Here is a 25,596-nt window from a genome sequence, read left to right on the forward strand (position 1 = left end):
CGTCTTTTAGAGTCTAAATAACAATAGCAATAGCCTGCCAAAACCATGAAAGCATGGGTGTCTAAAAAATACTATGTTCTGTGAATGCAATTTGTCAGCTGCTGACAAGAACAGATTGGCTTTAGGTTGCCTTAGGAGACCAGCCTTGAAAAGCAACTAGTTTATTCCTCCTACGGAAAAATCTTCATTCAACACTAACACTAAGCCAGTATAAACAGAAACCTCCCCGCTAAAAGACAGATAGAATTTTAAACAATTGTAGCTGAAAGTCAAATCCATTTGTGGTATTTACTTAAGAAAGGGGAAAATAATGTGCTCATTAAATGAGACAGCTTTTTTCTTTTTAAGTTTTGATCTATTGATAGATACGCAAGATACTTCAAAATTGCTGTGGAGTTTGCCACTGGAAACATAGAGCCAAATTCAACTATTAGTTTTGTTCATGAGTGATGTGAGAGCAAAATTCTGTAAAAGCTCAAGTATTTGTGCAAGTCAAAACATGTATTATGATTCCCTTGTGTTGGGCACAGTACAAAAACAGAGCAGACCATTTATCACATCCCAAAGATATTATAATTAAAATGTAAGACTTAAGACAGAAGATGGATACCTACAGAATAACCAGACTTGGTTGATTAATTGAAAAATAAATAATATGAAAGATCATGCTTCACCTGTTTGCAGATCTTGTGCTCATCACACCAGAGAAGAATTGGGCTGAAGGGAGAAGTTATTGAACAGGGATAAATGGTATGACTTTGTGTAAGCCTTGCAACGCCGAGTTGTGCACTGAGTTTAGTACTTATGCTTCCCAGTGTTTAAGTATGTGTGCATGAGAACCAACAAAGGAGAAGATAAATGATGAACAGAGTTTTAGCAATGACATTCCTAATGGATGGGTGTGAGCAGGTTGAGGGAGCATTTGTGAAAATAGTGTGATCAAGTCCAGATGAAAGTGGTAGCTCTGTAGATAGCTGAAAAACATGTCTATGGTCCAGATGTGATTTGTATCTGAGACACTCACTTCAAGATTATTCCAGTTGTTAGTGACCAATAGAATCAGAATTCTTTCAGTGACGAGAGAAAGCTTTCTCAAAAAAAAAAAAAAAAAAAAAGTTGAAAGAAACATTTTAAATTAATTCAGAAGGTTAGATATCAACAAGAACATACTGGAAAGTTAAGATGTTCGCTTGGACAGGAGGCAAGTCTGGAGTCGAAGTGTAAATGATGGCTCATAGAAATGATTGTTGATTTTATCTTTGCAAATGAGATTAGCCAGAGACACTGTAGAAAGAGAGGAAAACTGGACCATGAAGGTACCCTGTATAGCCTCCTTGTGGAAAGTTGCATATATGAGTTGTCCAACTGAACTCATGAGTCTTACAGTTTGGAAGGCCTTTTGCTGTAAGATCATGAGGAAAAGTATAGCACAATAAATGACGTGCAATACACCAATTCTTAAACTGAAGTGATATTCCATGTATAGAATGTAGTATAGAACTCAGCCAGATGGAGTGAGTAAACAATAGAATATCCATTACTATTCACAGTGGGGTTTTTAGAGTCTTTAAAACATATTCTATGATTTTTTTTCTGTAGATGCAAATTCTTTAAATAAACACCATATTGATTTTTTTGGGAAGCTTTGAGTTATTTTAGAAAGCTATTTATATCCACTAAAGCCTCTGCACGTAAATACCAAGTAGCATTTGCAAATGAAGATCACCATGAAAAAGCTTAGTGACTTTTCCTTATAAACACATTTTACCTGACTGTACTTTCTCTGAAGAGAGTATTAATATATTCAAGTGGATGTTAAGAATGCATATTATCTAGGAGACTGACACTCTGCTTTCAGACAGCTCATGCTTCAGGTTGTATAATTTTATTTTTTATGAATAAAACTTAAATGTAGGGTTAAGAATTTTTATTTCAAGTTAAGTTTGAAAATATATGATCAAATAATTACCAAAAAGTGTGAAGTTTTGGATGTTGATTTTGTTTGCTTTTTCTCCTTGACATTAAAAGGTTTGAAGGAAAAAAAAAAAAAAAAAAAGTAAAATGGTGAAAATAGGATGAGCCATGGCAGGATGGCATACAGAGCAAAGTTTGCAAACCACAACATCTAAATTTCATGTGACAAAAAGCAAAGCAAACTGTGAGCATCTTAAGCCTGAGAACATTTGTTTGGAGCATTTATTATTGAATAACAAAGCTAAATGTTAGATTGTGGTTAATCTTGCATAAATTGTAGCAAGCAGGATTTATCCAAAATCTCAATATTTTTTCTTCTTGTGCTGGCTAACATCCATCACCCAGAAGAATGAAGTTGTGTCTTTATGTTTGTTTTGCTCTAGTAAGTCTCTTAGATGAAACTGTATGTTATGTACTATTCTACATAGATTATTTTTCCACCTACCACAGCATTATTTAATGCCTTTTAGTGTTTCATTAACGATCTTAACTACTAGCTCTGGTTGGTGTCAGGGAATGTTAGGCAGTTGTTTAGGTTTCCACAAGATAGGGTTACATTGAAGATAAGGACCAAGGCGAGCATTCAGAGATCTGTAAGGAACACATCAAGAGATCGAAGGATTGTTCACTTGTATTTTCAATAAGGTGCTGCTGGTAGCCTTGCTGTGGCATTTTCTAGATGTGAAAGAATAGAATTAGAGTTTTCTGAAAGCTTACTTCTTAAGTATATCATTACTCTGTAGGCTGCATAAGAAAAGTTTTCAATAAGGCAATAACTGAGGACACTTTATTGCCTGCCAGGGTGCCATGGAATTGGTAGACTGTTTTAGAAATCAGTGTTTGTGGATGTTGCAAGGTGAGAGTTTAGCTTTCAGGAAGAATGTAAAAGTACACCTAAACTATATGACTATATATCGAATGTGGATACGGTCCTTCAATCTAAAGAGGTTGCTAGCTTTTCAGAATACGTTTATCTGTCCACTCCTGTTTTGTATGTGTTATTTGGTTTGATTTTTATTTTGCTGTTCTTTATCTCTGAACTGATACTATTCAATCACTGTGCTTGGTGATAATGGCATGGTGACAGTACAAACAGCTGTGTCATATTGTTATCCTCCGTATTGCTGGCATTTGAGTTCATGTTTGTTTGTCTTTCAGTGCCTTCATGAAAAAGGAGAATTTATGTATTAAATGAGAGAATTTTGACTCCTTAAGACATGTGCCTTCCACAAACACTGTAATCTTTACTCAGCAAGGATGCCATTCTAAGAAAAGCTAAAACTATTTTAATGTGTGACTTTTTGTCACGTTTTTCCAAGAGAGAGCAATCATAGCAGAACCAAGGAGCAGTCTAGAGGAAATGTTATCTTGGAAGAGTGTACAGGGTTATATCTGCCTCACCCCCATAAATTCACACATACGATTAAGTATCATCAAGTCTTTCTAGAGCGTTCTCAAGCAAAATGTGCAGTTAAGGCAATTTCATTTTTTAAATAGATCATTACAGTACTTCTCTGCCTTTTTAACCCCAATTCCGCTCCCCCCCCCCCCCCCCCCCCCCCCCCGAAAAACAAACAAACCACAAAACCCCAACAAACACAACCAACTTTTGGCTACAAATTAGACCTATTATTTGTATTCTTACTATGGAAAATTTATTGTCTCATTTGTAGCATTCTTTCCCACATTTGAGATTCATCAACGTGTCCTATGTTCACTCTCCTTTTTTCGAACTTTCTGTCATTCTGGTTTGGAGAGGAGCAGATACCTAAAAGGTGAAAAAGTTCCATGAAAAATAATGATGCCCTGAACTAGATGCTGTTTTTCACTGTTCTCATCAGTGGCAAGTAAGTCAGAATAACTGGATTTTTTTCAATTTGCATTTGCCAAATGGAGAATGGAGTTTAGTCTTTTAAAAATAGCTTTGTGTTACAGACTCCTGCTCACTATATGATTCATGATAATCACCAGATCCTTTTCTGCAGTAATGCTACAGGGATTATTCTTATTATTTGTGCATTTGATTTCTCCAATTGGAGAGCACTACACTGTAATATTTATTTGACTTGATTTTTTTTTAATCACTGTTCTGACTGATTTAAGTAATTTTGCATTTTAAGGTTTTTCCACAAAGAATAAAAATGGATGCCTGCCTCATTCCTGTTGATGGGAAGAGGCAATTCATCAGTGTGCTTTTGGAGCCACGGGTTGGCCTGACTTCAGATCATTCTGTGCCTAAGATTTTGGATTCATTTGAGGTGGATTAATTTGCCTTTATATAGCCTCTCTGGCTTAGAAATGCTGAGAGCTTCCTTGGAAATGTGATGCGTGACACTAAGCGGTAGTTAGCTGGTATGAACGTCTTTAGTATTGCTCAGTCTATGTAAGTGAAGCAGGAAAGAAAGATCTTTCTCCTGACATGTTATCTGGCTTGGTCAGGCACGACACCGGTTGTTTCACAAGACAGTCATAACACAGTTTTGAATAAGAAGTTTTTTGATCACAGTTGCTTGATAAGTGTATCTGCCAAGCTCTCTAAATTGCTGATGCTGATGAAGCTTTGTGATCACCTGCTGTCTTGCTGTGTCCGAGTATCCTAAATAAGTGGGTTTGGGGAGACACAGGCTTCATGGTGACATCCTTGCAGGTCGTCACTCTTGATTTTAGTTTACTAGTTTAAAAGATGATTAGTCTGCCTAGATTTCCACTCCTTTTAAGTGGTATAGTGTTTCAACAGACCTGAAGTTCTGCAGCCTGAGTATTGCTGCTTTCCTGAAGTATACTATCCCATTTTCTGCAGAAAGCTTACAGGTCAGTCAATAAGAAGGGTATTGGGTTGGAGCCCTTCATAATCCCAGCTCTCCAGACATCTGTCAGCAGAAACAGAAGGAGCCATAGGTTTTGGGTTTTTTTAACTGAAAATGCTAATTTTTTTAAATTCATAACTTATTTAGGAAAAATCAATAAGCATTACTGTGAGCTGGGTTCAGTTTATGAGAAGCTATGGAGAAATGAGCACTAGAAAAGAACGTTCACATAGACCATTCTACTGTGATAGAGCTGTAGCAAAATGCAAGAGAGTATGAAAAAAAAAAAAGCAAGCCATAACTATCTTGAAGATATGTAAGGTAAAATCAGAGAGCTTCAGAGGTTAAAAATTATCCGCACTGAGTTAGTGATACTTTATAGCTTGCCTGCTTTGGAGAGTATTTCAGCTATTGTTAACAATGGTACTTGAAAATCCTTGAAACAAAGGATATCAGGAATTCCTGATTAGTATCATTGACAGCGCAGCACTGCAAAAGAAACTTCACCTTTTTAGGTAAATTTTTAGGTATGAATGTATTTTATTTCCAAATGCAATACTTTTCTATTACAATAAGGAGGAAATAGTATGCAAAGAAAAAGTTAAGTGAGTTGAAGGCTGGTACTAGTCTTGCAGAGGCCATGCGTGAACCCCTGGCTCTAATTAAAGAACGTTATCACTGAGTTCAGTGTGTGGACTATTACACACAGCAGACTGTATCCCTCCCAGCGCTTATACTGGAGCAACCTCATCTGCTTCTTCCATTGGGGAAATTGAAAGCAGAATGCACCCAAAGAAATACAAATAATTCAGTGCTATTTTGGATTAGTTTTAGTTAACTAACAAACAAGGGATGTGAATTCCACAGAATCACAGAACAGTAGGGGTTGGAAGGGACCTCTGGAGATCATCTAGTCCAAACCCACTGCTAAAGCAGGGTCACTTGGAGCATGTTGCACAGGATCGCATCCAGGCAGTTTTGTCATCCTGTTTTTGCAATTAATCATCTTTAATTGTCTCATCTGAATATAGTATAAGCAGGCAGGAGCATTAGATATAAAATGGCATTAGCATATTTTTCTTTCTTTTTTGTTAATCTGTGAGGTAAGCCACAATGTTGATTATTAAGAGCTGCCTCTGCACTGCAGAGTGACTTCAGCGATTCTACGATTTGGCTACATTTGAAGCTGTTAATTATGCAGTATAGTGCGCTCCATGAAGGCAGAATTGAGCATGACTTGGCTCAGTTCTCATGACAATAAATTGTCGAAATTGGACCTCCGCTTGATTTGAATTCTGGCTTCACAGAGGACATGGACATTCCATACGACAGACTTGGTGAGGACAAATCATTTACTCCATTAAAAAATCAGAGTAGATTCATAGTAAAGTTGCATACCTGGCAGGAAGCTCACAGCTCTTGGGACTGCAGAGGTCCAGGCTTGTTGACAGGGGGTGCTTTTCATCATCATAAATCCAAATATCTTGTAAATTGTAAGGAAGGGAATTTTTCTTTCTTCCCTGCATTCACCAACCACACTTGTATGTGTCTAGAACTGCCCGCCAACGTTTTGAAGTTACTGCCTGCCTATTGTAAAAGAAAAAAACATGGTCTCCAACGCATGCTGTTCATCTAACATCAAGGCGAATGATAAGCCAGGGTGAGGAGAGGGTCATCTTTTGTTTTAGGCTCTTTGTTTAGGTTTTTATGTAAATGTAGATGTTGCATAAGAAAATGTGACAAGATACTTTTACCTTAGGTATCCACCAAAGAATTTACAGGATACTCCTACTTCTGAAGAAAATCTGTACATATTTATATAATTTTCTCTTAAAGTATGAAAGGATAAGAAATTGGCTGGATGGTCGCCATCCAGAGGGACCTTGACAGGCTGGAGAGGTGGGCCCGTGCAAACCGCATGAAGTTCAACAAGGCCAAGTGCAAGGTCCTGCACGTGGGTCAGGGCAATCCCAAGCACAGCTACAGGCTGGGTGAAGAATGGATTGAGAGTAGCCCTAAAGAGAAGGACTTGAGGGTATTGATGGATGAAAAGCTCAACATGAGCCGGCAGTGTGCGCTTGCAGCCCAGAAAGCCAACCGTGTCCTGGGCTGCATCAAAAGAGGTGTGACCAGCAGGTCGAGGGAGGTGATCCTATCCCTCTACTCCGCTCTTGTGAGACCCCACCTGGAGTACTGTGTCCAGCTCTGGGGGTCCCAGTACAGGAGAGACATGGAGCTGTTGGAGCGAGTCCAGAGGAGGGCCACGAAGCTGATCAGAGGGCTGGAGCACCTCTCCTATGAGGACAGGCTGAGAGAGTTGGGGTTGTTCAGCCTGGAGAAAAGGCGGCTCCGGGGAGATCTAATTGCGGCCTTCCAGTACCTGAAGGGGCCTACAGGAAAGCTGGTGAGGGACTGTTTATCAGGGAGTGTAGTGACAGGACAAGGGGTAATGGGTTTAAGCTGAAGGAGGGTCGATTTAGATTAGATGTTAGAAAGAAATTCTTTATTGTGAGGGTGGTGAGGAACAGGTTGCCCAAAGAGATTGTGGATGCCCCATCCCTGGAAGTGTTTAAGGCCAGGTTGGATGGGACTTTGGGCAACCTGGTCTAGTGGAGGGTGTCCCTGCCCATGGCAGGGGGGTTGGAACTAGATGATCTTTGGAGGTCCCTTCCAACCCAAACCTCTATGATTCTATGATTCTATGAAAGCAGATAAACAAATCATAGAAGTAAAAACAGCTTCATAAATTGAAATGATTTTTAAATCTCCTAGAAATATGTTATGTCAGTTAAGGAGATATTATGTCAAATATATGACTGTACCTTTGTAGCTGTTGCAAGGTTGTTGCAGTATAACTGATACTAGTTGAAAGATCCTGAAAGCAGTATTAAATATCCAGTGTGTCACAGTGATGAAAACTAAAATGCCATTCTTGCAGTTTCTTCAAAACATTTTAAGTGAGCTATTTAAAGAAGAGTAGTAAGTTTGGGACTTCAACTGTTATTTTTTTAAACTGACAGCAAAAGTAAATTACTATCACAACTGATGCTTTAGTCCATAGAACAAAGAGGACTTTATAGATTAAACATGCTAAAATAACCAGTGTTAAATTCATATAACTGTTGTGTGTCATTTAAACTTTTGCAATAAATGCATAGATTTATCTGGTTTAATTTTTTTTTTTTTTTTACAAGCAAGAAAGGCAATACTTGAGGAAAAACCTTAACAGTATGATTCAGGCTAATACGTAGCATTAGGTTTGTTATCAACAAGATGTATTAAAGTGGAAACAATGAACTAGCAAAGCCATCTTGTGCATGGGATGATTAAATTCACAGTTTGCTGTTGCTAATTTGTCAGTAGGCGTCAGTTGTTTGAGAAAGCTCATACAAACTCATTTTGCAGAACTGATTATTAGATGAAATGCCCTCTGTCACTGCCACTGGAGGAATAGCTCTGAATCAGGGCTGTGTCACAAATGGAGTTAGCTGAATGATCTCAGTTCAGTACCATTTACCTAACAGAATTATGAAGATGGTGCTGACATAATGAATAGGTTCTGCTCAGACAAATGTACTCCCCTGGAGATAATTGAAATTCAGTGCAGAGCTGTTCCATTTCTTTGGTTGATATGAAGAGCTTGGACTCTAGTGAAGTCAGTCCTCATGCTTTTATCAGAATTATGTTACTTTTATGATTTGACAAAGTTCAGTCTAGTGACAGAGATGCAATTATAGAGCTGTTTATACCTGTTGGTTCAGGAAGACATTCTCCCTTGAATTATGCTTCTGAGGCAGGTGTATTTTTTTCACTTTGATGAAATGTGTGTTAACTAGAATAGCCATGGTAGTTAGAGATAATACAGAACTGAATCCTTTCATGTATCCTACAAAGAATATTGTGTTTTGTAGTCAGTGTTTCATGAGCAAACACAGGAACCAGCCTGTATAGTTGATTCTGAAGGATCTTTCCCACCATATTTTTCTTGTGATTCCTAATGTTGTTCATATTCATACTTGCGAGAAAATTTTCAGAACAAAAATTGTTTCCATTTTTCAAGTGCAGTCAGTGAACCATAAACCAGTATGAGTCAAAGACAAATGATAATATTGAGGACAGTTCTGTTATCAGATATTTAAAACAAGAATTGTTTGTTTAAAAACAGTCTCAGAATGAAAGCAATTAATTCCATGTCAATGTTAAGATTTTCAAAAGGAAAACTGTTCCTCAGTGTAAATTTCCGTTTCACCACCATGTTCTTGGAGCACTGTGAGAACCAAGAATATTTTTTCTGTGGTGAGTCTTTATGGATGTTCAGTGGCACTGTGAAGTACAGAGGGCTATAGCTCTCAGAGCGCTAGACATTTTTCAGAGGCATTTATTTGGAAAGAATTTATGTTGGAATGTAAGAAATAATTTTGCTTGTGCAGGCAGCAATGTATATGTTACACTTCATGTAGAACAGATCAGAATCTTCAAATATTTTTCCTGTTAAAAAATGTCATGGGTTAGTATTTGTCTTGTATATATAATAAAATAAATATTTATTCTTTTAGGGTGAAAAAGGAGATAAAGGAGAACCAGGACGAGAAGGCATTCATGGAAGAGAGGTAAACTGAATGATACTGAAACAGTCAAGTTACCAACTTTTGGGGGGATGGTTAAGCAATGAAATTCAGAATTTATTTAAAAGGAGAGTGATGGATTCAGAAAATGTGTATGCTCAGAGAGTTAACATCCACAAAATGATGGGGCAAGAAAAAGAGCTACATTCAGGTGAGGTATGAGTTCTTAGGGCTTCAGGTTGGACACGAGAGCTGTAGGTAAGGATGTGGTAGGTTCCGTGATATTTTTGCTGAGGGCTCATAAGATAAACTGAAATAAGTGTGGGGATTAAAGCAACACAATATAGATGAGAATCATTTGTGGGTGGATAATCTGCTGGAAAAGAGGGCGTTTCTGCAGGCAGGGTGAAGCTAGGCCTGGAGCCTTGGTTTCTGAAAAGGATAATACACAGGCTGTTAGCCATTCCTGAATGGGAGCCACGGGTCGGTCACTCTGCCATGTGGCTCATGTGATAGAGAATTTGAGTTAAAATTTCACTTTTTTTTTTCTCTGCCAGATTTCACTGCCTACTTAGTTAATTGGTCTGGTCCGTATTTAAGGTAGAGCATGAATCTGCATCTAAAAATACCGGATAACCCCGGTCATTGAGTTCACATTCAAGTTTGAACCTGAGTTAACAACTATAGACATGCCCAGTGATAAACCTTACTTTTGCCTAATTTATTTTTGTATATTTTAAACCAAGATGAGAGGGCAGAAAATCAGATACTTTTTTTCAATGCAATACTAAAATGGCCAACCAGCATGATTTCAACATCAAGATTTAAAAAATAATAATAATAAAATCAAGCCAGCAGTTTTCTTTATCCCCCTCCTCCCCTCCTGTCTCCTCCTTGACCTAGCTGGGTTTCAACCTGGGGTTAGCTTTTAATGCAGGATACTGTTGGCTCTTCCATTGCAAAACATCACATTTGAAGGCAGAGAGCATCTCACTGAGGGATCTGAACTTGACTGTCCAAATTCTGCGGGGAATGACTGGCATTAGTACTGGAATCCAGGTACAGGATTTGGAAAAAGCATTCAGCAAAGCTTTTTTAAGCAACTTTACCAAAACAGTGAAAGGTTCAGCATTTGACACAAAAATGCTATGACAGCCTAGCTGAGTCTACTGAAAATGCAGTAAAACAGACTACATAATTATGACACTTTTTATGTCATCTGGCTTTCTACACACACAGTAACCATAAAAATATGTTTCCTATTTTAGGTTATTTTAATTTAATGCTAGAAAAATCAGGCTTTTTTTTACTAATAGTGGATGTCTTCCATACGAAAACACATGCTATGTACTGAGCTGAAACTGCATTTAGGTATTCAAAGAGGTATTCTCTTGTAGCCTGCCTGCCTGTAAAGGTGAACCATATACTTGTGTTATGCATACATAGATGCTGACAGCATGGAAAAAACACATCTGTGTTTCTTTCCGTAGCTCTGGGGACATTTCTGTGTTGGTCTTACATGATCTCCTTTACTGCATGGGATCTTGTTGCCTAAACCTTTTAGGAAGAGTAAGGTATACCAAGTATCTGGTGAACTCTAGAAGATATTTGACATAGTGGCACTGTGGAAGTGTAAAATACCAAACCTTTATGGTTCAAAATATTTACTGAACTGTTCTAATGTGTCAAGAAATGGTAATTATCTTCATGGGAACTGTCATTAAAACATTTTGGAAGTAAAATTGCACAAGGCTATATAATATGATATTGTTTGAATTGACACATAATTCCTTTTTAACAACACTTCTATGAAATGCTTTGGATTCAGTTATCACTGTGCATGGAAATGCCAGTCATTAAGTTTAAATTTAAAGGACTGTGTATCATTGAGTCTTGGTTGCTATCAGAGTGTCTCAAACTCGTTCCTCATACAGAAATGTAACATCTGATATTTCTGAAATAATCACATTAATCTGCTTACGTGGGTGTAATCTGCAGTGCTGTATAACGAAAGCCTGAAAACACTTAAAGCTAGCGGTACCGGCTGCTGGCAGCTGTTGTCTCTGCCTGGGGGAGTGAGGGTTTCCATATTCACAAGTGAAGAACTTGAAAATGATGCCTGAACATTGTATCTTGCACAAATGGTAGAAACATATTTGAATTTATTTTAATCAAAATCGGGAAAGTAGGTGTCACAGAACAGTTTTGCTTGCTGTCACTACTTGTATTTTCTTAGCTGTACAAAAAGTTCTTGCTGGAATGAAGTAGCTTGACAGAGGGGAAGCCAGACTTGATTTGGAGACTAGAGTTTCTGTAATGGTGAAGAGACACCTAAAAAGTTAATTCCCTCATCCCTCACTGGTTGTGCTAACTGGATCAGTTAATCTCATTGAGAACCAGGTTTGGATGCAGGAACTGCTCTGCACATCTCCCAGTTTATCACTCTGGGAATCTGAGCCAAGATCTACAAAGCCATGTCCCAGTCTGGGACATTATTCAAAATCCATCTGACAACGTGAATACTTACTATAAATACTAGTAATGTGGTTGCCATTGTTTTTAGCTTCTTAAGGAGTAGTTATAAATAACTTAATATATTACTAGTGTAGTCCTCCTGTGGTATGTGTTCACATTACATCTGTAAGCAGGTATTTGCCTGTATAATATAAACAGCCAGTTTGCTTGAGTAGTATTTCTGTTTTATCCCTTGAGACTTTTTTAGCCACTAGACATTAGTAATGCTATCATTTGTATCACTGTAACAAGTGGAGCTTCATAGATACACTGAAAGAAATCCAGATAAATAGAGTTTCTTCTCCATCACGCTCATATCCCATATGGAATATGGACAAATTTACAATACAAATATTCCTGAAACTATCTGTGGGGTAAGATCTATTTTGTATTCGTATGCTTCTCAGTTGAACTGAAATGGAAAGAAAATCATTATCATTGAAAGTTCTAGACTCTTTGTGGAGTCACGTCTTGATCAGTGATGCAGGTAGGAAGTGAATACCGTGGGATACTACCAATTAATGTTTTGCTGACATAAATGAAATCCTTCTGCAAAAGTAAGTGAAAACAGAAAATTTTATCATATCTGTCAGCCTGTGTCATGCATAGCTACAGGAAGAATAGAGTCTTTCTTGTAAATTGTAATAAAAAAAGAAAGTGTAAAAAAATCTGAAATTAAACTCTAGTGTACCATCTCCACAGCATTAAACCAAGTGATTCACTAATATATTTTTTTTCTCCTGCTGGGAAAGGTGATATCCTAAATGACTTCTTAAAAGCTTTCCTACATAAAATATTGTTATTCTTTACATACTTGATATCAAAGGATGGAACTCTGAAGTACAATGAAAAAAAATCCCAGGTTTTCAATGGAAAGATGGAAAACATATCTGCCTTGTTATTTTTATGCTTGTGGGGAAAGGTTAACAGGAGTATGAACATTTTTAAAGAAAGAGATCCAGTGTCTTGATAATGATAGTAACAGTCATTTACCTTCACATCCTCATGGCCTGTATCTCTAATCTTGAACTCTTTCAGTATTAGCATTGTAAGGAAATATTTGGATGGGAAGGGAAGAATCCTATTGCCTGAAAGCATGAAGTTGGTAATGATATTTAATTATAGCTAGAGTTTGAGGATTCTACTAGGAACAAAAGTATAAGGAGATAGTAGGCTTTGCTCACAATCCAGAAAATTCTAGTAGTGTAGCAATTTGAAGTTTTTGAATGACAGTATTGAGAAAAGAGCAATGGCAATAATTAAAAGTACATGAGACACAAATTAAAAAAATAGTACATTGTTTGGAGGTTGGCAAATACTTTGCTAAATTAGAAAAGTTATCCCAACATGTGCAGCTTGGTGTTGCACAGCTGACTCTGAGGCTGTTGGTTTAATTTAGATTTTAAGGCTGTTCTGTGGAGAAAGTGTAGGTCTGTTGTCTTACTCATAAGAATATTTCCAAGTTTTGTCACTCGGTAGACATTGTTGATTTGATCTGTAACAATTCGGTTGCACATTGTTGGTTAGTGTGTTGGATTGTTTACTTTATTTCCAGTATTTTAGATAATATGTTTTGTTCTAGGAGATTTTAACCTAATGCGAGTTTGAACCAGATTAACAGGCCAGGGAACTGTAAATAATTTTTTTACAAACAATTATCTTTTAGAGTGAAAAACCTGTTCTCCTCAAAAGATTATGCCACTCCTACAGTATTTTCCATTGCCACGTGCATGCAATGTAGTGTATGCTGCACAAACGGGTACATTTCCAGTGGGCAACACTTGGCTGCTGCAGGAGCTGCTGGAGTCCGCTGGTTGGGGTCCTGCTGATCTTAGTATTTTTTCATTAGGAAAAGCACCTTCATCAGCTGCTGGTACATTTTACCCATTTCATCTCTTTTCTGTGATGATGTATAAGCACTGGCTGCTGCTCTCTCTCGAGCCAATTTTCAGAGTACGATACAGTTTTCTCAGGCCTCGGTGAACCTGCTAGAGCATGTTAAATCAGCATTCATCAAGGAAAGCACTGGGGCACAAAAAGCACATTTTACTTGGAGAGAACACTTAACAATTTTTCTAACAATCCTGAATTCTAGAAAAAGTTTTCTTATCATTTCATGCAAAGCTAACAATTCAGTTATTTTGATAGTCTTTTTCATACTTCTCTGATCAAAACATTTTGTCTCAGGTTGAAAGGTTAATGCACTTATTGGATATCTCCCAGCTATGGTGCTTAGGGACACAGTTTAGTGGTTGGACTTGATGATCTTAAAGGTCTTTTCCAACCAAAATGATTTTATAATTCTAAGTAAGTAGCTGATGGCAGCTGAGTTGTGGGCCTTGCCTTCTAACACTACCGGTGAGGTTTGCGTTGTGGCTGATATCTGTCTCTTCATCTTAGTAGTTTGTCTTCAAGATGTTAAACAAGATCCTGGCTCTTGATGCCCTTGGTCCCTCTGGTCTCCAGTCCATACAGAAACCCTTCAGTCCAGTTGCCTGCTGCCAGGCAGCGTAAGCCTTAGAAACTCTGGCAGCTCTGTAACAGTTTCCCAGTAAGCTTCCTCTCTTTACCCTAGCTTTCTTGAGGCTTCTGCATTTGCTTCCAGATCAGCTCATAGTCACTCTACTGCTGAAAGTTTTCCTCAAACCTCCCTGGCCTGCCATTCAAATCCCCCTGTTTGGGCTGCAGAGTTTTTATCGCAGGGATTGCCAGCTACTTGGTCTCAGCCAGAGAGGTGTCTGCTCATTAAACCCTTACAAATCCTTTGTGTGGCTTTTAAACCCAGCTGAACATCACAGTGTCAAGGTTAAAAGCAACAGACGAGTCTGCAAGAAAATCCAATTTACAGAAGCAGACTCCTTTAAATTACAGGATGCTTTTCCCCATCCTGTGCGAGCACCAACACACGTTTCCCTTTTAATATAACCCCTGTAGGTTATATGGGAATACTCACAGAAGGTGTGTACTTGGTTGAGGTTGTTGCTGTCGTTTGATGGGCAGGCTAGATTCTTTCGTAGGGTAGTTCCTCAGACACTACAGGCATATGGGATGTGATTTCCCAGCATAAGCAGCGAACTATGAATCCTCTGTTCTCTTTATCTTCTGTCCGTTTTGCTACTGATGGTAGTAGTACCAGTTTGCAGATTATCGTGTTGACCCGCAAGAATTGGCTTCGGGGAAAATGTTTTTCGATTTCTTTTTCTCACAAAACCTTTGACTGTTCTGATCTTATCCAAATGACTGAAACCATAGGCAGTGTTTAGCTTTCTAGTTCTGGTTATACTTGGCACTTCTTTTGAATGAATAAGAAGTTCTCAGACTTGGTAAGGAACATATTTCTCACATCACTAAGTAAAGTTACTTTTTCTTCATCATGGAACTCCAGAGCACAGCAAATGTTATACGAGGTTGTCACTGGTTTAAAAAGAAAATTCAAATAGAAAAACTGTTGCCTTTTATGCTAGTAGTGTTGAGACACCATTAATAAATCCCATCCTTTGAAGAGTATGTGAAACCAAGGTCCTTTTTAGAGTTTTAAAGCACAGTTACTGGGTTTTAATTGTTTTCTTCTCCTAATCCAGTTGGTTTTGTAGTCCGGCTAAGACTCCAGTAAACATATCAGAGAAAAGTCTGGTTAAGTATTTGTCAAAAATAGTGTCAACCAGTATGGTATCATCACCTTTAAATTCCTTCCACCAGAAGAAATACCTTCGTCATCCCCTTCCAAGCAAAAAGCCTGCCTGTAGTTTAATCCTTCCCCCATTCGCCCCAATTTTACTGACTTTACACCCTTTTGGTATTTGTGATATACTTGTTCCAGTAATTTCTCCCTTGGTCAGCAATTGTGTTACAGTAATAGGTATCTTGTTTTTTAGAGAGAGATATATATATAAGAACATTTCTCCTATTTGCCCTTTCTCATGTTGTTATCTTGTTAGCCTTTAGTTGGCCTTCTGCATGCGTATCCTAATGCTTACTTTACATTTTGGCATCCATAGAGGAACTGAAAAATAAGTTTGTTCTGTAAAAAGACCAAGCTGTAGTCCTTACAGAGGAGAAAAAGTACCAGCTGAAGACTATTCACAAACTCACAAATGTGTATTACTATATTGCTCCCAAAAAGCTAGAATTAGGTTGGGATAGAATTCAGTAATTCATTTACCTAGTGTTATCAGAGCTGCTGGAATTTTTATTCAGTTCTTGAATTTCTGGCAAATCTGATAACAAGCTCCTTAGATCAATAGAAATTAGTTTGTTGTTTTCAAAGCTGACCTCGTTCTCCTAAAATATTGCAGAAAATGAGCTTTTCTAATTTAAAACTTAATCTAAAATCATCCAAATTATATCTGTTTAGATAACCACATCCATTTAACTGAAGCATCCTGTTCTGGTCTCTGCCAGAGACAGGATACTGTACTGTATGGCGCTACAGGGGGCTACAGATTTGACTTAGCACAGGAATTCTTACTTCTGATGTCATTTCAGAGACAGCAGCAACTAAACCTCTCAGCAGCTTTAAAAGGGTGGCTGTAGGGAAGAATAGGCATGGTGCAGTACCAGGTGTGGTTTTGCAAGCACTTAACTTATTAAGATAATAATATTCTTTTAAGATATGTAATATGTAGAAGAACAATACTTCTAATGGGATAACCTTTTAAGCAATTTTTTTCCCGATACTACTTTTCTTTCTTGGGGATTATAAACTGGAAAGAAAAGCAAATTCAAGTATTTTAAATTAAATACATTATATACAAACTTTCCTGGGTACTCAGAAATCCTGCTTCAAACACTGCAAGGCTTGCTGTCATATACGTAGTTTCCCCTTGTCCTTTTCATGTGAGGTCATGTGATGACCCCTGTGGTCATCATCTCTGCAGTAGCTGTCAAACTGTATACCTCACCGAGGTGCACTGCAGGAACACTACTAAAAGCTTTAAACACACCAATTAGGAAGAACTCAGGTTCATAGTTTGTCAGTGCATGGCTTGAGTTCAGTTTCTTTCATCTGCAGTTGTCTTTTCTATTCAGTAGAGACATGCACAGATATATCGCTGTGTGTTGCAGATTTTTTTTATCTTTTCTTTTCTGTAAATATACAACCTAAGAGCTAATTCTCTAAACTCAAACCTATTGTTCCACTGCTGATTCACTAATATTGATTTTGAACCAGATCCATACAGTTTGCATACCTGAAAAATCCCTGAAATGGCTTTTTAGAATATGGAATGGTTGTGCTTTATGCAGTCTTTCAGAAGGAGGTGAAAAGTAAAATGTAGTAAATGGAGGCAATATTAAAACTATGTCATAAATATGCAGATTGTAAAAAGAAAGCCATTTTTTGGCTTGGTTTTTGAATCCATCTGCCTATTACATTTTTTAAGTTCAAACAGCAAAACTACTTCTGATTTAACTATTACATATTTGGCAAGCTTAATAAAGGACAAATCAAAGCTAAATCAGGGGTATTTACAACAACCACAAATTTAATCCAAAGTGGGTACTTAAATGCTCATATAGTTCTAAATGATGTTCCTTCCAGATGGTGCATTAATGTAATTTTAGCAGGAAGTGAAGTTGCACAAATACGCAGTATTTAGAACACTCACTGATTTAATGTTTCTGTACCCACCAAGGCACAGATGTTGCTTATCATTTTTGTGCCAGTTGTCTCTATCTTTCCAATTATTGCAAACTGAGAAAGAGAGTTTGCAAGGGCGAAAAGGGGGCTGGGAAGAACTTCAGTTAGGAAACCCTAATTCAGATTTAGATGAATCTTTTCTGTCCTCGACCTATTTAACCTCCACAGTAATAACCATGGTGGCCTACTTGTGGAGTATCTCATTATGATTTGGTCCTCTTTTGCCTACCTTATTGCTGTCTGGTTTCTAAGTAAAATTTTTGAACCGGTAGAGCTGTGTCTGACTTACAATGTACATGCTCTCCTGGCACATACCTCTAAATCAGTAATCAGAGGGAAGGCACAAGGTGAATCTCTTGGCTTAAACAAAAAGGAGTTCCTGGTAGGTTGGTTCAGCATCAGAATTAAGTTCTTTCTTAATTCTTGTAACTGCAGAATGGCTTGCGTTTGCTGGGCGTATTTCAAAAAAACCTCTCGCTTTTCCATGTGTTGTGCAGCAAGGAGAAGATGACAAAGATTACGTGCTGGGTGCTAAAGATTCTAAGGGGATTGTTCTTGTGAGACATGTTAGTGGAAGAGCTGTATTGGTGATATTGTAGAGGGTAGATTCAGGCTACATATAAGGAGGAAATTCTTTATTGTGAGGATGGTGAAACACTGGAACAGGCTGCCCAGAGAGGTTGTGGATGCCCCATCCCTGGAAACATTCAAGGTCAGGTTGGATGGGGCTCTGAGTGGTCTGATCTAGTTGAGGATGTCCCTGCCCATGGCAGAGGGATTGGAATAGATGAGCTTTAAAGTTCCCTTCCAACCCAAAGCATTCTATGATTCTACAATTGTGAAATAGCTGCATATATAATGTGTAAGACTAGGCAGTATTATCTGCTTCTCCAGCTGAAGGCAGAACTAACGAGGGAGGTATGAAGGACTCGATTATTTCTCTAATTGCCTTTTCAAACACTGGTGAACCTCCAGCTCCCAGAGATGATAAACAGCACTGTAGGGAATATATAATGAAAGTAAAGAATTACTTTACACAACCATGCAAACAAATAATACAATGTTGTGACCAGCTACTACGGAGCTAATATAATGAATGCTTACTATGAATTTGTTTTAACACACTCTGTTCAGATCTGTTGTTATCTCAACCCTTTGTGCCCCACATTGGGCACCAAAAAGAACTGTTGTGGTTTAACCCCAGCCAGCAACTAAGCACCACACAGCCCCTCGCTCACTCTCCCCCACGGTGGGATGGGGAAGAGAATCAGAAAGGAAAAAACATGAGAAAATTTGAGGGTAGAGATAAAGACAGTTTAATAGGACAGGAAAGGAGGGGAATAATAATGATGACAATGATAAAAGAATATACGAAACAAGTGATGCACAGCACAATTGCTCACCACCCGAAGCTGATGCTCAGCTAGTTCCTGAGCAATGCCACCTCCCAGCCAACCCCTAGTTATATATGGAGCATGACATCATATGGTATGGAATATCCTTTTGGTCAGTTTGGGTCAGCTGTCCTGGCTGTGTCCCCTCCCAGCTTCTTGGATGCCCCCCACCTTCTTGTTGGCAGGGCAGTATGAGAATTGGAGAAGTCCTTGACTGCTTGGCAACTACTAAAATTTCAGTGTGTTATCAACACTATTCTCATCCTAAATCCAAAACACAGCCCTATACCAGCTGCTAGGAAGAAAATTAACTCTATCCCAGCTGAAACCAGGACAGACTGCAAAGGAACTTTGCATTTCTACATGCTACTTGCCATAGTGGGGCACCATCAAGTAGATAGTTTGGCTTTGTATATTTAATTATGAGTTGAAGACATGTGGTCTTTGATAGGTGTTTCTCTGTTCACAACATAATGAAAATAAATAATTATAAGCTGGTGGTACTAATAATGTGATAATACTTTAAGGCTTAGTTGGTTGGTATATACTAATTCACAGCACTACAGGACTTTGTCCAACGTTTTCCACAGATGACAACAAATATGTATTTTTCTTCTTTGCCCAGGGACTAAAAGGTGACCCTGGTAGTCCTGGAGTGTCTGGTCCTAAAGGAGAAAAGGTACTTTTTTATCTGTAAAAGTTGTATGTGTATGTGAGGGTGCATGATATTTCTTCAGTATTGAACGCATTGCCTTAACTATATGTGACGAACACCCACTGCTGCTGTTTGTGTAGCTTAATGTTGAAGAATATGAATACAGACTAACTGTAAATACGGAAGACAAGTACTCTTTTATCACAACAAATTTTGAAAGGAATTCAGAGCAGGAGCCTAAATTCAGTGTTCTGAATTGCTCTCTGGGTGCTCTGATTTGCTTCCATGGACTGAACCTGAAAGTCTCACAGCACGATTCGTATCTCAGTGACCTAATTCTGTGAACATTTTACACAGTCGGATGTCTTTCTTTACATATGTGAGCTGTCACACTGATTTCAGTGGCCACCTTGTGCATGTAAGCTGCAGCTTGTAATTTAATATATGCAAATGTGTTTTGAAGGATTGCTTTTTTTTAAAGTTGTGATTCATTTGTGCAGAGGTCTGCAATTTTTTTCCATTTAACCTGTGATGAACTGTGTACATCTATGCCATTACTGAAAAAGAATATTGCTTTTCTCATATATTTTCATAATCAGAGCATGTTTGATGATTATACTGAATTTACGTCTGCAGTGGTGCATATCCTCTAAAATGCCTAGAGGTTAAAAATGTATAACTAAAGAGATTGCTGATTTATTTACTCTCATGTTTTAACTAGGGAGATGCAGGACCTCCGGGACCAACTGTCTTGAGTGTAAGTACACTTAAAAAAAACCAGACAAAATGAAATCACTAAGAAATGTTCCAGGTTTTAACTTATTTGCAATGTAAATACTTTCATTATTAAATTTAAGAGCCAAGTCCCTCTCTTTAGAATGCCTCTGCATTCTCTATATGAATTGTGAAGCAGGGAGAAGGGAAATTTTTAAATATAAAGAAATACTAAGAATAATATTGGGGGTTTTTTTTCTGTGTATAGACAGAATAGGCTGGTTAAAGTGAAATAATTCCCTTGCTATTTTTAGTGAAAAACATTTTTCAGTAAAAGCTTGCAAAACTAATTAATGCTTTTTAAGATATTATAAATATCATCTAGTCAGGTTATTTTAATAAGTATTTAGTTATGAGTGCAATGCCGTATGTACAACAGAGTATTATATATATATATCATACATATGTTAAATTTGACACGCAGGACCCAATTTTCAGAAAGTTAAGGATGTAGGGACACATCCAGCAGCCAGAGAGATGTGAGGCTGCCACAGCTCCTTTCCCTCAGGTCCAGCTGGTAGCAAGGCTGAGCATGCATTCCCAGTAGGCACCCAAACACACATACAACATATAGACACGTCTGTGGCCAGATGGGCACACTCAGCTTTCCCACAAACACAAACAGCACCAACAGCCTTACCCTAATACCCTCTCTGGCTGATAACGATGGTCTGGTACTGGGCAATATATGCATATATACAATGTGCACCCCTCTAGTAGCCGAGCTGACACACAGCCTAACCAGGAGATGCCCCTGCTCCTGGTCGCTCCAGTTACTGGCACCTGGACATTCAGCCCATGAGGCTCACAGCCCCACTCCAGTTGCTGGTGCAGACCTGTTCACTCACAGACACCTGTGCAAAAACACATGTGTGTACACACACACACACACACACACACATATTCCCATGGCTTCCAGGTCATTTCACCTACTTACCAGCAAGTCCAGCTTGATATTCGCTGTTGATCACACACACTCCATTTGTTGGTACCACAACGGCAAAGACCATTGTCTTCCATGAAACACATTTGTCGTGGTTTTGCCCCAGCTGGCACCTAAGCACCACGCAGCTGCTTGCTCGCTCTGCCCCAGTGGGGTGGGGAGAGAATTGGAACTCAGTAGAAGTAGAAGTCAGAAAACTTGTGGGTTGAGATAAAGACAGTTTAATAAGTAAAGAAAAACCCACGTGTGCAAGCAAAGCAAAGCAAGGAATTCATTCACCACTTTGCATGGCCAGGCAGGTGTTCAGCCATCTCCAGGAAAGCAGGGCTCCATCACACGTAACGGTTACTTGGGAAGACAAACGCCATCACTCTGAATGTGTGTGTGTGTGTGTCTGACCACCGCCACGTTCTCTCAGCTTTATGTGCTGAGCATGACATCATATGGTATGGGATATCCCTTTGGTCAGTTGGGGTCAGCTGTCCCAGCTGTGTCCCCTCCCAACAACTTGTGCACCCCCAGCCTCCTTGCTGGTGGGGTGGGGTGAGAAAGGCCTTGGCTCTGCATAAGCACTGCTAAGCAGTAACTAAAACATTTCTGAGTTATCATCAACACTGTTTTCAGCACAAATCCAAAACACAGCCCCATACTAGGTACTATGAAGAAAATTAACTCTATCCCAGCCAAAGCCAGCACAACATCCTATGCTTCTGGTTCCTTGCATTACACAACAATGCTGCTACCAGTAAGAAAAATAATTTAAATAATTTCAGTATTGGCTTAATTATAGTTCATTTAAATTTTGGTGATTGGACATGTCTAGTAATATTTGAGAACAACACATGCTTCAGTATGAAGCATTTTCTATCCAGAAAAAGAAGTTGAAAAATTCTTTTCACACAGAATAGAAAATTGTTTAGAATTTGTTATTTCAAACACTTGCAGAGTTATGTGCCGTGGTCTTGACATCTATACAGTCTTTTTATCTTACATTATGACCAGATATGCATAACAAACACAGACTGGAAATGAAAAATAAATGTAACATTATAATGATGGAAAATCACTTGCTAGATTCTTACGAAGAACTATATTTCAATAATTCAGAGGTTTTTACAATTTCTACAATTCTCAGATGAAAAAAGCAGGCAGGTATTTTCCTTTCTTTTTTAATAGAAAAAAATCTGTATCAGACTTGGGAAGTTGCAAATTTAGTCACTGATTCATTTATTCCCTTTCCTGTAATTTACCTGCAAAAAGGAATATGTGAGATCAGACATGATGATCAGTGTTTGTTTGCTACAGTTCATGTCTTGCTAGAGGTAAACAGGGCCAATGATGTCCTTCAGCTCTTGAATATACAGTCAAAGAGTGTGTTGGAAGAGTTAACAGTGAAATATTTTCATTAAACAACCTTAATTCTAGGGTTGTCACTGTAGTAAATGGATTGGATGAGGTCTTGCTTCAGTTAGATTCTTACAGGCCTTGAAGGGAACACTGAAATACGAATAGGATACTTCCAAAGATAAGACACAGGAAAAAGAATTGAGGACGCCTATTTTCTGTGTGCTGTAGGACCTATGCTATCGTCCTTTTGAGCATTTCTTGTGTAAATGATGGAAAAATGACTACATCTATCTTGATAGCTGCCCCTGCATATGTTGGGCCTGGTTTGAATGCATTCATTGTCTTCAGTTGCAGTTGTGGACACTTAGCTTTCCTAAGTTATACTCGGAGGTTAGTAGTACGATATCCAAAGTCAGAAGCTGCTTTCAAATTGACTGAACTAACTCCTTCTGTAGCTTAAGTGATTCACTTTGATAAAATGGACTGTCAAAGAATTGCATTTCTGTGATTATAAAATGCCGTGCAAATGTTTCAGTTCAGGTTGATTCGGGCATTGCAAGATGTCTCTGTGTTGGTACATCCACTGATGGTCGTCTTTACACTTTTTAAAAGGAAACATTTAAATTTTAGGAAAGCAGACATGAGTCTTCAGAGGGATGTTACTAACTGACATACTGAAACATTTTTTCGTGTAGCTGGTAACTGAGAGAAGAGACAAGAGTGAGTGTGAATTGGTTTAGCAGCTTGAAGACAGATTACAACACTGCAGGAATATATGGCCCAGCAGGAAGTCTTTCTCTCTCCACCGCCGTAAATAGTCACGCGTTTCTGTTGGCAAGGACTAAAAGAAGATGAATGATATGAATGGTCGTGGCTGGGGGAAAACCCAGTCTTCAGAGTTGTTTTATTTCTGTGACTTCTGTGTGGCCGTGACTCTTATGATGTATAATCATGAGAAGAAGATGTCGTATCTTGCTGTGAATAAGTAGTAGGTCAGATAATATCAAGCTTCATGTGTTACTGAATGAGAACTTACTATGTCAGGGCCATTTGTGCTCTTGCAGCCAAAATGTGACATCAGTGTTTCAGTTATGAACCCTGTTAAAAGAGAGTTTTAAAAGGTTCCATTCATTTGGGACTCATGCATAAAGACATAAATTTATCCTCTACTTCTAATCATTTTTAGTTTTTCCTACTGTGAAAATGATTTATTTCTTTTTGTCAAAATGCAAAATGAATTATTGTGCTGGGGAGGTGGGGAGGGAAGAGGAGTGAGAATAATGACATGCCGTTAGAGCTAACGCCAAAATGCATTTGGGCAGGGAGGGAGGGAATATTCAAAGGACTTGGTTTTCCTCGAACTGGAAGGCTGCGCCAGGGTCATCGACCTTCTGCCCCAGTGCAATTGCATAGAGACGGGTGGGGAATGGTGGCATTACTGAGCTCTGCTGCACTGTGCGGCTCTTCCATTCCTATGTATTGCCGTAGGAATCATACACCAGTGGATTAAACTGGAGAAAGTCTACTGTATAGGCTGGTCTCAGTACAAACTAGAGCATCAGCAGCGTTGTGCAGAGCCAGAACATTCTCCCCACGCGCAGGCCTGCGCCGTGGTCCTCTCCTCAGCACGGGGAGCGTGAAGGTAGCAAAAGGCTGAGGCTGCTTCCCTGCAGTCATTCCCACCCAAACAGCTGGTTCATGGTCCTTCAGTCCACCGAGGATTGTCCGTTGATCTACAGAAGCATGTAACAGCAAGTAGTAGGAACTCTCATTTTTTCAGTTGTCTGTGCTATTGGTACCTGTGAAAGTCTAAAAGGTGTCAGTGACCCTGTGACAGGAAGGGTTTGAGCATCCCTGAGATGTAGTAAACCCCCTGCTGCTCAGAAGCTCAGTAAGCATGCTCTGCCCTCCAACATGAAAAAAAATGCAGAAAAGAATGCAGTTAGTTGTACCTGGAGGAAAAAGATGTATTTTTAAAAGTGTTCAACTGACAGGTATAGGCATTATCATCTCTCTAAGGAATGAGGGGTACTCAGAGGCAGTATATATGCCAGAAATCATAAATACCTAACAGCTGTAACAACCTATCAGGTGAATGAGCATATCCCAAACTGCAAACAGAGGAAATAATACCCCTGCTTTTTAAAAATAAAAAATTGTTTTAGCCGTTTGAAATGGAAATTTCATAGATCAGAAAGTGCACTGTTCTGAAAAAAATATAGAGCTCTTTATATACCTTTTTGATGTCCATTAATAGAATATCTATACCGAAATCCTAAAGCATACACATGTAACAAAACTTCTCACTTGCAACAATAAGCAGAGAATTCAGAAAGAAATTAAATGTATGCCTGACTATATGTTTCTGCAGTTAGTAGAGTTAGGATTAGAATTGCAGCCTGTGAGTTTCTGTACATGTTTTTAAGGCAGGTATGGAAAGTCTTTTTAATACAACATCATCATTCTTGCATGATGAATTAGAGGGGGAAAAGTAACATTATTGTAGTGAAAATATGCTAAGCTGAAAAAAAAAAAAAATTATAGACTACATAGAAACTTACTGAAGTTAGTAATTTCTAAGTATATTTGTTCGATTCTTGCATTATTCATAGCAATACATTTTAGTGCCTCAGATCACTAACTTTGGCATATATGTGCATATCTGAGCACTTTTGGTAAGGATTTAAAGTTTTTCTATGTTTCCATGGAGTCAGTGAACACTACACAAGTCAAGATATATTTATTTTGTCTCCTCAGTTATGGCAGTAGTTTTATGGGAGTAGTCCAAAGTCATGATTGATTCTCATCCTTTACTTATGCTGTCTTTAATTTCTCTGGTATGTTAACTTTCTGAATTGCTCTTTAAGTATTAGATGTCTCTCTTCTTTTTGAGTGTGTCATAATGCATGCTGGGAATATATTTTGAATTTTTCTCCCTAATTATGCCCACTTTGTGCAGAGATTTGTTTAGTCTTTAAAAGTTTA

General features: G+C 38.4%; 1 protein-coding gene across 7 annotated transcripts in view; it reads left to right on the forward strand.

Annotated features, from left to right (window-relative positions):
• COL19A1 (collagen type XIX alpha 1 chain) overlaps positions 1-25,596 on the forward strand; it is a 205,459-nt gene that overhangs the window by 87,906 nt on the left and 91,957 nt on the right. For all 7 annotated transcript variants that reach the window (XM_075747427.1, XM_075747424.1, XM_075747428.1 and 4 more), the window contains 3 exons: positions 9,338-9,391; positions 19,518-19,571; positions 20,269-20,304. In XM_075747427.1, the coding sequence (XP_075603542.1) occupies positions 9,338-9,391; positions 19,518-19,571; positions 20,269-20,304 (144 nt within the window). The remainder of the gene's footprint in view (positions 1-9,337; positions 9,392-19,517; positions 19,572-20,268; positions 20,305-25,596) is intronic.

Source organism: Balearica regulorum, chromosome 3 (genome assembly GCF_011004875.1).
Source record: "Balearica regulorum gibbericeps isolate bBalReg1 chromosome 3, bBalReg1.pri, whole genome shotgun sequence".
In the NCBI taxonomy this organism is placed as follows: Eukaryota; Metazoa; Chordata; class Aves; order Gruiformes; family Gruidae; genus Balearica; species Balearica regulorum.